We start from the raw sequence: 15,291 nt of genomic DNA on the forward strand, positions 1-15,291 counted from the left end.
GAGTGAGGCCCTGGTACCCTTTAAAGTTTTGTATTTCTCCATAAGATTAGCATGGGAAACAAAAAATTTTTATAAAACTCCAGCTGTTGTCAGAAATTAAAAATGAGAAGAAAAACCTATGTAAATTGTAAACCGTCAATAATTTTGCTAATTTAATAGTATGAAATGAAATATTCACTATTTGAATTTGGGTTTGCATAAATATTACAATGGAAAAAAGCGAGAGAGCTGATTTACATTACTCCTGATATACTGAAAAAGAAAAATGAGTTAACAACACTGTGCTGCATTTCTTAGTAATCATTGAACGAGCCGATTTTCAACTATGGAAACATAGGAAAGTTATATAACACCACCAAGGTGAAGAAATAGAAATATCGTTAAGAAGAAACAAGATCAGCTTTTGAAAAGTGATAAGATATTTATAAGAAATGTTGATTCTATCGATCTCTTATGTACATCTTAAAAATGTTATAATCTTTGAGTAGAATCTTTTAAAGTAATGAGAAATTATGACTGTTATTTGTATTAAAATAACGCCTGTATATATAGCAATTGCTCGAATTCGAGCAGCAGGGACACTAGTATGCGTAAAAACGGCGACGACGCAAAGATAGAATAGAATCAACCGAGAGGAGGGGAAATATCGATCGATGGCTGTGGTGGGAGAGCCGACGACAGGTTGAGCCGTTGGCCGCATGGCCGCGCCACTGCACGGCGCCTTGAAGAGCGCTTGCAAGCCTTTCGAGTCTGCGTGATTACATAGTTATCATTCAACTTTTTAGTAAACTAATTCCAGGTTCTTGTTTTTAAGAATCTATTGCACGTCTCCCGTTTTTTATTTTTTCTCTAAAAATTATTTTTATGTATTAAAACTCGTGATAAAGAACGCCTCTTTTAACATTTTTCACCAACCTTTGAGCCCAAAATTTTTTAAATTATCAAAATTTAAAAAAACGGGAAACCTACAATAACATTTGACGGAAAATATGACACCAAGATCTTTTAAATCGGTTCACAATTGGGGCTACAATCAGGAAGAACTAAAACCCTTACATTTGCGCGCGCCAGACGGGTAGAGCGCACCCTTAAATAAAAAAATTAATACTAAATATAATTTATAATCAATGTTAACATCATGTACATGAAAATATTACTTGTAGCTTATTTGTTCCTTTTATGTAACAAACAATACTATACAAAAAACAGCTGTACTTACAGCTGAATATACACTTACGACTTACCTTAAGTTTTTGGCCACTGAAAAGTTCTTGTCTCGGTGACGACACATTTTTTTGTGAATCGTAAATAAAAAAATGGTTTCTATAACTGCTAATGGAAAAAAATAAACGTTTTGTTGAAATCTGTGTAATCTTCACTATTGGGTGACATTTTCCGCAATAATTAGCTTATTAAATAGTTGAGAGTAACTTTTACAATTAGTTTGGTTATATATATTAAAGTGTATAACACAACGTAAATTGTGCGAACTCAGGTTAAAAGACAACAAAGGAGGCTAGGGAGATTTCATCGCTTGGTAGTATCCGATATATCAAACTATAAATCCACACAAAAGCTGCCAATCCATGATCTTCTCTATAGCATTATATTATAGCAGCTATAAAGTTTTTCAGCATGACGCAAAACTTTTATCAGGGTTCCACTTTCTTATTTTTGTGAGGCCAGTCAGCTATGTGCAAAAGCAATGTAATTTATGTATGTAATTGTAATGTAATTTGTAATAATGTAATGTATGTAATTTACTCGCAATGTAAAAATAGTCTAGTAAACTTGACACTAATCTTGAATACAAACATTGTTGGATATTTATCTTCCTTCAATAGAAATTAATAAATACCTCAAATAAAGGTATTTGCTCAGGAATCCCAATAGATTTCAATATGAAATTGAATATCTTCGCTCATGGTAATTATTTCATTTTAACCTTTTATCGGAAAATGTTTTTTTTTTTAATTAAACTTGTACCTACTTGTTCTACTCTTGTCTCAATTTTTATTTGTTCACGGTAGTATTTGTAAGAAAACATAAAAAATAATTTTATTATTTATCTATTTTACAAACGGCGATACACCAATACAAAATGTTTACAAAACTGATGACATCAGCAACAATGTTCAACTTCACAGTACAAAAATTCATACACCGATTCGTACAAAAATTTGCCTAATTTATTTTACAATATCACAGTTTTTTCAATAAGTTCAGTTTTATTGTTTCTACAATTGTTTCTATGAAGGCTACATCTTTGAAATGATTATCTGGAAATGGCACATAGAGCACCTTATAATAATCCCATGGTTATTGGATAGTGTTTAGGAGTCAGCTTAATATTACATTTTGTAAACACTTAGTCTAATTGGCAATTTAAACATAATCGCCAATTTGCAATATATTTACCAAGTTTACTTTTTTAAACGGCTTAACAAATTTCAAAATACGATTTTCTTGCTAATCCTAATAGGACTGTTTTTTACCCACTATCTATCGCTAACCAAAAGTTCTTTCATTTTTATAGGCCTAGATTTGGCCTTACTCACGTGTCAATTTTTTGACTTCAATTTATAAAACAGAAAGCTTACAGTAAACATGATAAACTGTGTTTGCCATAGTTTAAAACCCTTATAAAACTGTTGAGAAGAACGCTGAAAATGAGTTATGACTACTAAAACCTATTTGACATTGCTGATAGATAGCTTGAAAATCAGACTATGCAGCAAATAAGCTGTATTTGAACTGTTCAAAAATACATCACTTAATTTTCACTCTGTTTCTAATGATTTTTAACCGTAAATAAAATACTATGTTTTATAACAAAACATGTTTTGGTTTCGAGTAACGTCTAAAATTATGTTTGTCATATCAACCTGTTACGATGCTACAAGTTGCAACAAACATAACTTTCATTCTTGCTACTTATAACTATGTGGCTACGTCCAAACAATATGAGAGGCGCATAAGCTATATCAATAGCGAATACACTAAATCAATATAGCGCATTGATACTATCATCATATCATATTTTGTTATATTATACATTAGTTCACTGAGGCCCCATTAAAAGCATTATAGACTACTAGCAGAGTACCCGTCCTTCGTACGGGGTTGGCATAGAAATATAACATGCTTATTGCAGTTACGGGAGAGGACACGGTTTAAGGAAATTTGGTCTTTAAATTTATACGGTATCCTATAGTGTAGAGCACACATCTACCATAGCCATAATTTTCTACAACTGCACCTAAACCATGGACAAAGTAAAGTTCTCATTGTGTACCACAACTTTTTGTTGCTAGTTGGTTCAAATTAGCTGTTGTAATAAATGCAAAAAACATAATAGTGCTGCACCCTGTTGGTAAGCCTTACTTTTAATGCTATTTAATATCATAGAACCAACTTGTACAGTTGAAACGGCTGACAAAATTCTTTTATTCCCTTAATATGAATACTCATAAGGCTAACATGAGAAAATCCAGAGCCAGAGCCACTGGAGCGGATCCTGAAAGTGTTTTTGAGGTAAGAATATGTCTATATATTAATCGGGAATGTCAGCTATCATCACACCAAATTTCAACCTTATCGGTTTAGTATTTACTTAAGTATGTATTTGTCACAAACATCCATCCATCCATCCATCAATCCATCCATACATCCATACATCCAAACTTTTTACTCATAATATTAGTAAGTTAGGATAAGTAAACTGTTGTAATATTGCTCGTTTATGTATATATTTTTATCAAACTTGGCAAATTTCTTTCTTTCATACTAAGCTAATACCTAATATTTGCCTATAAATCACACTTTGTTACCCTCCCTGCAGGCAGCAAACCTAGGTAATCGTTAAATCTAATGTTATTGAATTAGATTTAATTGAAAATAAAGTCACACAAATGGAATTTTGCTTAGGCTGCAGGTTTGCTGCGGTGTGGGTATTATGGAACTTATGTAGAAAGAAGACATTTGTGGTCGTAGTGATTAACTCTAATTTATATAAGATACTAAATAATCCCGTTGGTCACAATTAGTAGCACCGGTCGCTTGTTATTTGAACAGCTAGCCTACTGCAAACCAGCGCTACTATTCGTATTTGCTAGCAGCTATACCCGTGCCTTGCAACGGGGTCAGTATGCAAAAGAGACAATGTTGGTTCTTTGAAAATGCCAAATGGTATCACTCCTACCATTTAATTCAGAAACAAAATATAGCTTAGTATAACTTAACTCGATAATAGTACGTTTTGGTTAACTAATACCGTTCATACTTATTTAGGCTACCTACGATACAAAACCAATGATAGATTTTAAGGTACAGTAAAAGAACGTGTTTAATGGTTTGCACTGTAAACAAAAAAACTATCACAACAGTTACAAACCGAAAAATAGGAAAATATAAATAAATATGGAAAATAGGGTAATTTTCTACAACAATATTTTAGTAAAATTATAATCAGGAAAATGGAAATTCACTCAGTCTATAGACTTGCTGCGGCAGGGGGATTAAATTGCTGTTTACACAGAAATAAATAAAAAAAAACCTCATAAAACTCAGGATAATGGCCTGGCAATGATTATAGAATCTTAATTATTTCTTATATCCATGAATGATTTATTTTACAACGAATTATTCCCTGTAAAATATTATTACAGCATTTCACAAATATTAGTACAAACTCAGTATAATAGATCATAAACATAAACAAATGAAGTAACTGAAAGAATCATGCACTAATGAAATCACATTAACATGTGGTTTGACAGCTCCATTTAAGTGATGTTAAATAATGTTTACATTCCGGCTAGTGACATCATTATTTAAAATTTTTAATCCTTACCCTCTCTGTTCTAATATTCGTGCAGTATTTAATATGTTTGAACCAGCTGTGTGGAATTGTGAAATCAAAATTCATTTGACAGTTAGTTCTGCTTGTTTACATTTTTAAACTTTGTAGGTTTGTTCTTTGTTACCATGGATACCATCAATCAATATTTTCTTTTAAATCTCTCAACTCAAATTTTTGAATGCCCACGGGGCAGAGCCCTAGGACAATATCGAAGCGGGAATAGTTCTATATGTATCCTCGGAACTGTAGCTTCATTTGTGTGCAATTTGAGCCCAGTAGGTTCAGTAGTTTTTGAGATTAGCTCATACAAACACACAGACACCACCTCTTCTTTATAATAGTATATAGATAAACGGAGATAATAATCGCTCTGTTATATGATAGAAGTGATAAAATCCTTTGCTGAAGTAAATTAGACTTTTACTTTTAAATAACTTAAATACACTGTCAATTTATGTCAAAATGTCGCACAAGTAGTTGTAAAACCCGCAACTGCAAAAAATAAAATGTTTTACACTACAGCATTGAGGTTACAAGTAAAGTACTAAATTACGTAGTTAGGTACATGTAAGCTACTTTACAAACTTCTTCCATACATTATGCATTATTCTGTCCAGTAATACTAAGCTATGTGAATTTTAAATTTTTAATACAGTATTCATAAAGCCCTGAAGTAGAATAGTTACCTCTTAGCACCAATGGTCTAATAAAGTTCAACATAAAACACCACCGATATTGGCACTAGATCGAAAAATACTTTTTTACAATTGGGGGAGATTTTAGACAGGTATAAACAACAATAATACTGTTAACTTACCCTGTTCAATTTAATTTGTTATCTGAGCCATGACCTCTATTCAATAGTGGGTTTATGCTTATATTAATTAGCGTGTAAGCCAGTAAGACCATAAGCTAGCCCAATATGATTATGCTAATGGTAATTATTACGCATCAAAGTCCTAAAGTCCGTCTTGGGACCTAATAATTTACCAGACGTAGTCTTAAGTTTGTGCTTGTGGGATTTGAAGTTTGCTAGTTCATCTCTTGATCTTTACGGCGCATTTATTACTTCTGTTACTACATGTTACCAACTCTATTGGACTAAAAATAATTACACAGTTTCCTATAATGTAATATTACGAGTATATTGACCACCTAAAATCCCCTCTTCTTGGCTAAACTTTGCCTAATTGGGGACTAAAAGAGCTAATTAGGAACTGGCATTGACAAATTATCAATGAGTGTAGAAGAATGGTAGTTTTGGGGAATTAGTACTATATAGTTTATTTTGGGTTATTTTAATAGATATCAGGATCTTAATAAGGTTGGCTATGTTAAATACCTATATTTTGGTGATATTGTCAGAGGGGATCTTGAACTGCTAATGATTTAACAGTAGACTTATCGAAATAAAGCAAATCTCCTGTTATCCAAACATACAGTGTCCAAGCTTCTATGTAATAAAAAAGTTATTTGATTAGGTTACATACCTTTAATAATGTATATATTTTTTGATGAGTTCCTAATAAAAATATTTTTTTTGTTAATCCTAAAGAAAAAAAAATAGATACATGTACAAATGTCAGCTCTGCATGGTGACTTTAAAAACTGGCCAAATACGCAAAGTGGTTTAGTTAAAATATATTATAATTCAATTTATAGTATTGTGTGAAGTAGGTGGGGACATATTTTAGGCTGTTGAGCATAAAATCAAACCAAATCAATTTACCAAGTCAAATAAGGTGTTTGTTCACATTACATTAATATGAAAACAATTTTGTTATTTTACCTGATTATGAGCAATAGATTGTTGTAAAATAAAGTAAGGCACTTTTTTTCATATTTTGAGTTGTTTTGTCTCTGGATCACAGTACAAGCTATAAAAGGTATAATATTACCTGAGTACTGCCAAAGTGATCCTGTTAGTCCTTACGAATTACGCGTTTCGAGGACCTCGAGTCCTTGAAGTCTTTGAAACGCGTAATCCGTAACGACTAAGGATCACTCTGGCAGTACTCAGGTAATTTTATACCTTTTACACTTTGTTTTGCCTAATGACTCCCAGTAGTTTCTCTAGATCTAGGACTTCTAATTAAAAATCAAATGATGAATCATAACTGGGTCTTTAAAATCGTCAATAATCTATTGTCTTTACTCATGATTGAACTGGTCAACATGTTACAGGGAGGATGTGCGAGAGATCGGGTTCACAGTGGTGATTGACATGAGAGGAGCGACCTGGTCCACTGTCAAGCCTATCCTGAAAGTCCTGCAGGAACATTTCCCGGGGTCCGTCCACGTCGCGTACATCATCAAACCCGACAACTTCTGGCAGAAGCAGCGCACATCACTGGGCAGTCACAAGTACAAGTTTGAGGTAGGGAGTTTTACCTAACCCAACTGTAACCAGCCTGACATTCCATAGTGCAACGAAATCTAATCTTATTTCAATGTAATGAGCCTACATTTCTTAGCTTAAAAAAACCCTAACCTTCCCTCAATTTAACTAACAAAGCATCCATCTACCTAACATTCATCAGTGCTACAAACCTTAAGCTATCAGTAATTAATCCAAACAGTCCTAAGCACAATGTAACATAAACTAACAGAACTATAGCAGGCTATTTATATTCTTGTAGATTTAATCACATCTAATCTAACTGTAACCAACCATCGTAATATTTGCCCGTAAAACCAAACATAATTTAACCCAGCTTGAGCATTTATCGTCTGGTAAATTCAACTCATAACCTAACTTAACCTAACAATCACTAGTTACACCAGACTCTAGCCAGTTTCAGAGGATCAATTCCTGTACACATTAAAATGACATAGTTGTGCTGTAAACCCATGGTTGAAAAGCATGGGTACTGTATTAGATTAAGAATATTGTATAATGTTGTTTTTTTACCAAGATCAGCTGTTTAACAAACAATAAGCTTACCTACTTTCCTCAGTATTTTACTTACACCTTTCTAACTACAAACAAAATTAATAGCAGTAGTTGTATTAAAAAAATGTAAATAACTCAAAAGGCAAGATGAATATTAAAACTCTGTCCGTTGGTTTGGAATTTAATTAAGTCTGTAGAACATAACTATAGCGTTAGGTGTTGAGAGGTATTCAAGGTAATATTGGTTGGGAACAGTTGTCAATAAATGTTTCATGTAGCTGTTGGGAATTGCTTGATGAATATTCAGTAATACACCTTCAAAATCCGACTTTGAATCGGATTTGTATTGAAATACAATTAGCTTTATTTCTTGATACATTTTACAGTATCTCGATCATGACATAAAATTGTGTGTCAAAGTTTTTAGATGGGTTTCCTCTTAAGTTCTTTAGTTGCAATGAGAAGGGTTTTTAAAAACGAATTCGATCCTGAGAATCATTAGATTTTTGATGATTTCAAACTCAGCCCACCCATCTATACTTGATAGTTGGGGATATAATAAACATTCCTGACGAAATAAACAGCTGATCAAAGTTAGTAACTAAGCTTCATAGATCAAAGCACTTCATGCCTTGTATTCTTATTATGCCATGTTTATCCGATATTAGGTTATTTATTTCTTTTAAAATTAATAAAGTAGCAATTTAATCAGAAACTTTCCATTGCAGACCAACATGATCAGCCTGGAAGCTCTGCCCAAGATCATCGACACAACACAACTGACGTCAGATTTAGAGGGAACCCTGCATTACGATCACAGTCAGTGGATCGAGATGAGACTGGTAAGTGTTATTTTGTATGTTTATTTTATCTTAGCGGTGTTGTCTATTAAAAGGAATCATCCAAATCCTGATCTTGTTGTCTATCTTCGGCTAGATATTTTTGATACATCGTTAATTGATATCCCAATGACAAATGGAATCTCCTGAGTTCATAATGTATCTTGCTTGGAAATGAACCAATGAACTTGAGAATTGAAGGCGAGCACTATAAAGGTAATACACCCAATTTACTCTACAAACTTTAGGGGAGGTAGATTTTTTCTATTTTAAAATTCAGATGAGAACTATAACCACTTATTTGTAAGAGTATTGGATATTTTCATATTGTGAATACAACCATACTGTTCAAGATGATACTTATATTTTTTCAAGGATTTTTATTATATGATGTTACAAGCAGAGTACCCGTCCTTCGTACGGGATTGGCCTATAAGTTTAAAACTCTTATTGCAGTTATACTCAAGCTTTGAGTTTGCAATGGGGCAAATTACACAGTTTGATGAAATTTGCTTCTTTAAATTTACGGTATACTATAGTATTACACATCTACCATAGCCATAATGTTCTACCACTTAAGCAAGTTCTATTGTTTCTATTGTCTGTCTATTGTTTCACTTCACCTAAACAGTAGAGAAAAAAAATATAAAAAAAATTGCAAAATATCACAAGTTATTTATTACATTAAAAACATAAACATAACTGTAAACAATCCTACTTTGACAGTTCTCAATGAATATCGCAGCTTTTCGTTGCTGCTTAGTTCAAATTAGCTGTTTTAATAAATGAAAAAAAAATAATAATGCTGCACCCTGTTGGTAAATCTTATAACTTTTTAATACTTTTGCATATCATATAACCAACGTTTTTAGTTGAAACAGCTGAATAAATTCTTTAATTTCCTTTATAAATGAATACTCAAGGTTAACGTGGGGAACTAAAGAGCCACTGGGGCGGAGCCCAGAAGGATTTTTGAGATAAGAATATGTCTATATGTTAATCGGCAATATGAGCTATCATCATACCAAATTTCAGCCCAATCCGTCCAGTAGTTAATGCGTGATTGAACTTAAAACAAACACACCAACTTTCACATTAATATTAGTAAGATAAAGTCAAATATAAAACAGTTTGGATGTGTCAACAGTATTAGAAACAAATTAACTTAGAATGCCATGACGAAGTTGATTTGGTTGAATATAAAGGATAAGGAAAGGTATCATCAATCTGGCTCGAGACATGATGGAAAAAGGAAAGTTGGAAGACCTCTGAAGATCAAATAGTAGGGAATACTGAAAGAGAAGCATCTACAGATATTGTATTCATATATAGTGGAAAAGGAGGTGCTTTGTAGTGAGTCAAGAACGAAAGAGGCTCTGTTAGGAGGTACCTGCAAGAGTTCAATACAATAAATATTATTTTTCATTTGGCAGATTGCATTAAGTTCTGGGCAATACCCAGCATTACATCACCTCATAATTCTCGCTTCCACAATATGTCATGTTGTCATAAAGTTACTAATGACATGTTGTGTTTAGGCTCTGGAGGACTTTACATGGCAGGCAGCTGATCTGTTAGATCGTCTAGATGATCTGCAAGAAGACCTGAGCCGCAACGATCTAGGTGATGATGTGGCTGGGGCCAAACATGCGCTTGACCTTCACAACGATATGAAAAAGAAGATCATGAAGGCACCTGTGCAAGACATTGATGTGGCGGGCCAGCGTCTGCTGCAGAGGTATATAAAAATGAAAATCCATCTTCATTCGTATGATTCACAGTTCTTTAGGATCAATAGTGATTTTAGAATTCCCTAACTGACAACGCATTTGTTGCCATAACCCTATATGGATTCTAAAAATCAAACTGTTGATACTACTGATGTTAAAGCGAACAGATCTTACTTATACAACAACTCGGCCGAATCACACGAAATATTTTAGCAAGAACAACATGATGGTACCGTTGACCTAACCTACCTAACACTAACCTAACGTAACCCATTCCAACCTAACCATACTGTAGATTGAAGGTTTCAGTTTCCAGAGCAAAGCCTTTGGTGCAGCACTCAAGGAGTTGATTATTCTGTGGTGATCTGTTTGGATGGAAGTTGAACAGATTAGTTCAGAGTATATGTTCCATCTCATGTTCTTCCCCTGCTATATGGTTTTTAATCACTCATGCTTTGCAGGTTGTCTGGAGACAGCAACAGTGGCTATGACAGTGGGTACTCAGGCAGAGACAGTGAGGCCAGCTCTACAGTGTCCAATCCTGACCTACAGGCTGCCGTACCTCAGATTCTGCACAATCTCGAAGCCATCCGAACCTCAAAAAACCACCTGCTCCAACTTTGGCACCATAAAAAGCTGAAGTTGGACCAGTGCTTTCAGTTGAGGTTGTTTGAACAAGACTGTGAAAAGGTTGGTAGAATGTGTTGTATCATATAGTCGAACTTTTATTCGAAACTAGAGATGTGTTGGTACCTGAGGCAGTTCTTGGTGTTACCAGTTCCTGGGAAAAGTACCAGTGCTATGAATTGACTTAAAAATGATAAAATGTCGTAACTGGTACTTCTGTACCAACTCGCACATATTGGCATCAGGTGAATGTACCAAAATCTACTCTAAAATAACGGCAAGATCTGTTAGCATTCTTTGGGATCATGGCAATACTGGTGAGAATTTTTTGCCAATATGGCAATATCTATGATCATCTATTGGGATCACATCAAAGAAATCTCCATCTCCTGTGATTGCAAAACTATCCCCCTCAGAAAATATCTCACCCCTTATGTCTCCTTAATTATTGAACTGCATTTACAACTTAACCTATAAATCACAAAATTAGAGAGCTGTTTATGTTTGGCCAATATAATTTTATAACATGGGTAAATGTAAACTTTAACAAACTATTTTTAAAGAATGCGAGTGCTGTTAAGTTAGGTACTAAAAAATACTAATAGTGTTGGTACCAAGAATCAATTTTGGTTAAAGAACCAGTTTTGGTACTGTGCGATACGATCATTGACTAGTCAATGATATGATGCATTCATTCTTGACTTCCATTCTTGTCATCAATGCTATGTTTGTATCTATTTGCCCCTGGACTCTGATGTTTTTCAAAATCATAATATTTAGTCACTTGCTAGTTTTTTACATCCGTTAGAAAGTCCTTTTGCTTTAAACTGTGTCTAGAAAATTACTCAGTTACTCAAACTTGGTGTTGCAGATGTTTGACTGGATCTGTCACAACCGAGATGTGTTCCTCATGAACTACGTAGAGATCGGCCACTCATACCAGCTCGCCAAGGAACTACAGGAGGAGCATAACCACTTCACCATGAGCTCCATGGTCAGTATAGACAGAAAAAAAACAAATCTTTTCACCAATAACCATAATAACATAAGGTTTAAGTATTTTTGTCAGGATAGCAGACTTACCTAAATAATGGGAAAAGGGCCGCTTTGGATCAAGGAACACAAAAGTATTTACACCACATAACTTTATACGGTACTGTACTATAGACTATTTCGGTCACTGACAGTATTTCAGCCTAGGAAGGGAAATACATGTCTTTAGGTTGAATGGTGGTAGCCTGTAAGTGCCTTTTGTATTTTATTGTATGAGGGAACAAACTCAAGGTCCTGGCACGTATACCGAAGCTAATTGTGTATGCCCCACTTGCCACTAACTAGGTAAGCCTGTACCCTCGTCCTTGACTAGGTCCAGGAGCTTTTGCTCAATGTTAGCATCTGGTCCATTACCTGGCTGCTTTAGACCAAACAGGGCTCTTCTCATATTCCCAAGTCTGCGACGACTAGGAGTGTCGACTTTGCAACCAGTCCGATGACACTGCAAAGCGCATCATTCTGGATTGTGACAGTACCTATTGCTTTTGTGTATAGTTTTAAGGATTTTGTCTTTCTTGTCCCAGATTGGGTCTTTTCCATGCAAGTAAGCGGACAAAAATCTCTAATAAAAGAATAGTACTATTATTATAACCCTGAATCTTCTCCCTTAATACCTCCTTGTTGCTGTAAATCGTTGACTTAGGATTTTGTAAGTTATCATCTCATCTTCTTGTAAAATGTTTGTTTGTTGTCCTTCTGTTTCAATGTCGTATGTTATGTGTCCAATAACAGTTGAGAGAGGCAAGGAAACTAATTGTAAACAAAAAATTTTTTCGTCTTAGGTTTGATTGTGTAGTATGTGGCTTCACTCTTTAGTATTATACTCTTTATGCTAGAACCTGTCTCCTGGCCATTCATCTAAATCGCAGGACTGGCCAATGGTTTAAGGCTCGGTCCAGTCTTAGGTAAAAGAAGGGCCAGGAGACAGGTTCTATCATGAAGAATATAACCAGAAGCAAAGCGGTAGTGTACAAACATATCATTCTGATTGGTTGTAATACTTCAAAGCTAAAATATGAATTGGATTTGTAAATTAAGCGTACATTACAAGGTATGAACATAAGTAAAACTGAATTTTCTGCAGATAAGATTAAGGATGATAATTAATTCTACGTGTAGAGTACGTTCAATCTATGGTCATAAGTCATCTCTAAAAATGGCTGAGAATTTATGTGTTGAAGTATTGATAGTGAATGAAAAATTGTTGCTCTGAGTTTGGAGAGCATTTAAATATTAGAGTTGATTCAACCTGTATTGTGAAATATTCATACACTGATTGCAAAATAACTTATTTTCTACTAGATGGCCACTTGCAGTGATGTCCAACGATTTGATGTGAGCACTTTAAACTATGAAGGCTGAAAAACTAGCATGAGAACTGGTTAGCTAATAAATAGAGCGTTGAGCTTTTCGTGCTGATTTTAAACATTTCTAGTTTTAATTTTACATTTTTTTGGCAAAATAAATTTGTTTTTTTTTGCTGAATCTCTGACAAAAAATCTTATTTGCAATTAAAGTTGCTAATAACATGGGCAGTGCTTTACACTGATTTGGGCTTTTACATTTTTGGAATGAAATATCATTATCATACAGTAGAACCCCTTTAATCTGAATCCCCGTAATCCGAACATCCACTAATCCGAACCCCTCATTGCTGTACTCTATACACAGTACAGCAGTTCTTTATTGTATACTGTATTTAATTTACAGTACTGTTTATTCACCATGTTTACTACTGTATTAAATTAACACTGTATTTTACTTTATAAAACATTTTTTCACTTTTCCCAAAATAATTTTGATCAATTTTAGCCATGTTTTAGCTATTGTTATGTAAAAACAACAATATGTTCTGTAATCCTAACTACCCCTGGTCCCAATTAGTTCAGATTAAAGAGGTTCTACTGTATCAATACAATAGAGTCCTATGATTCCGAGCTAACTGGAAACAAACCATTTTCATGTTAGCAAAAATTTTGAATATGCAGATATCGTTATATTATTACAACGTATCAAAGGCAAAATTTTTGCGATCCTTGTGAATGAATGTCTGTGTAGCTGCAAGTACGAAATATGCTGACAAAGTCCCTACAATCACAGGAGAAAATAAAACAGTTGCTGCAACACTTTAATGTATTGAAAGCTTTTCTATTGTAAACGGAGATGAAACTAATTTTCGCAAAAGTTCGTGGTTATATTACCAATTTTGTCAACGGTTGTGGTATCATCTCCAGATTCTCCAAATTCTGTGGCAACAGTGCAAATTTTTTTCTTGCTGAATTTGCCACTGTGTGTCGTGATGTCGTTAGCTTTGTTAACGTTTGCGATATCATCACTTAATTTTAGGAAGTTTCATGCAACATTGATGACGTTCATGGAAATATCGATAGCCTTGCTGAAGTATGATTTACGAAACCATAGGTAAAATCTTCACAGTTCTCTTCATTATTGCTAACATTGCCAACAGCACACGGATATCGCTAACTTGGCCGATATTGCTCCTTTGACGTTCGAGACGGCATTGCCAACTTTTTGACGACATTGCTAGCTTCAACTGTGTTTGTTGTAACATAGTTAGTTTTAGACTAACATCATTAAAAGAAAATTAAACTATTTCCGTAATTAGTTTGAAATGGGCCGATTTTTTTTATTTTGGAGTTTGTAATAGTAAGACTCTACTGTACAAACAAACATTTCTCAACTTCATTTTTGGTCTTATATATCATTAATAAATGTATTCATATTTATAGTTTCAGAATCATTCAATTTTCGCTATTTTTTTACTTCAATAAAATCATCAACTTTCATTTGGTAAAGTAGCCAAAACAATGGACATTCATCTCGTTATAAATCTGTCGCTTAGCCACGCAAGCTTAAATTTGTTTTGCTGCTATTTGTGTGATTTGCCAGTTTCAAATCTCTTTGTGAGTATTGTGTCCTTATGAATTTTGTATAGTGCAGTTCTGCGTTTCTGTATATTTTACATCATAAAGGTAGTTTCATTTCATAGTTTTTGTATTTGTTGGACTCCAAATAATTATTCTTAGGATAAAAACTTTTACCCATACGTTTAAGAAAGTGAGAATAAATTTGTATTTTTATGTAAAATAATATCATTAATTTATTAGCTAAAAATATCCTTTTTAATCTAAAAAGTATTACAGTAGACTCCCTCTTATCCGGACTCCTTTTAACCGGACTACACTCGGCGGAAATGACACATCTCTTTAACCGGACAATTTTTATCCGCACATCGGTTTAACCGGACTAGATCGGCAGGAAGTGGGT

At 34.0% G+C, this 15,291-nt stretch overlaps 1 protein-coding gene across 5 annotated transcripts in view; it reads left to right on the plus strand.

Annotated features, from left to right (window-relative positions):
- Positions 1-15,291, plus strand: part of LOC128994011 (triple functional domain protein-like) — a 476,534-nt gene that overhangs the window by 184,213 nt on the left and 277,030 nt on the right. For all 5 annotated transcript variants that reach the window (XM_054418203.1, XM_054418206.1, XM_054418204.1 and 2 more), the window contains exons 5-9: positions 7,046-7,238; positions 8,483-8,596; positions 10,132-10,331; positions 10,785-11,013; positions 11,822-11,944. In XM_054418203.1, the coding sequence (XP_054274178.1) occupies positions 7,046-7,238; positions 8,483-8,596; positions 10,132-10,331; positions 10,785-11,013; positions 11,822-11,944 (859 nt within the window). The remainder of the gene's footprint in view (positions 1-7,045; positions 7,239-8,482; positions 8,597-10,131; positions 10,332-10,784; positions 11,014-11,821; positions 11,945-15,291) is intronic.

This window comes from Macrosteles quadrilineatus, unplaced genomic scaffold (assembly GCF_028750875.1).
Source record: "Macrosteles quadrilineatus isolate MER2022 unplaced genomic scaffold, UCM_ALF_1.0 Scaffold_5__1_contigs__length_97177068, whole genome shotgun sequence".
NCBI classification, from domain to species: domain Eukaryota; kingdom Metazoa; phylum Arthropoda; class Insecta; order Hemiptera; family Cicadellidae; genus Macrosteles; species Macrosteles quadrilineatus.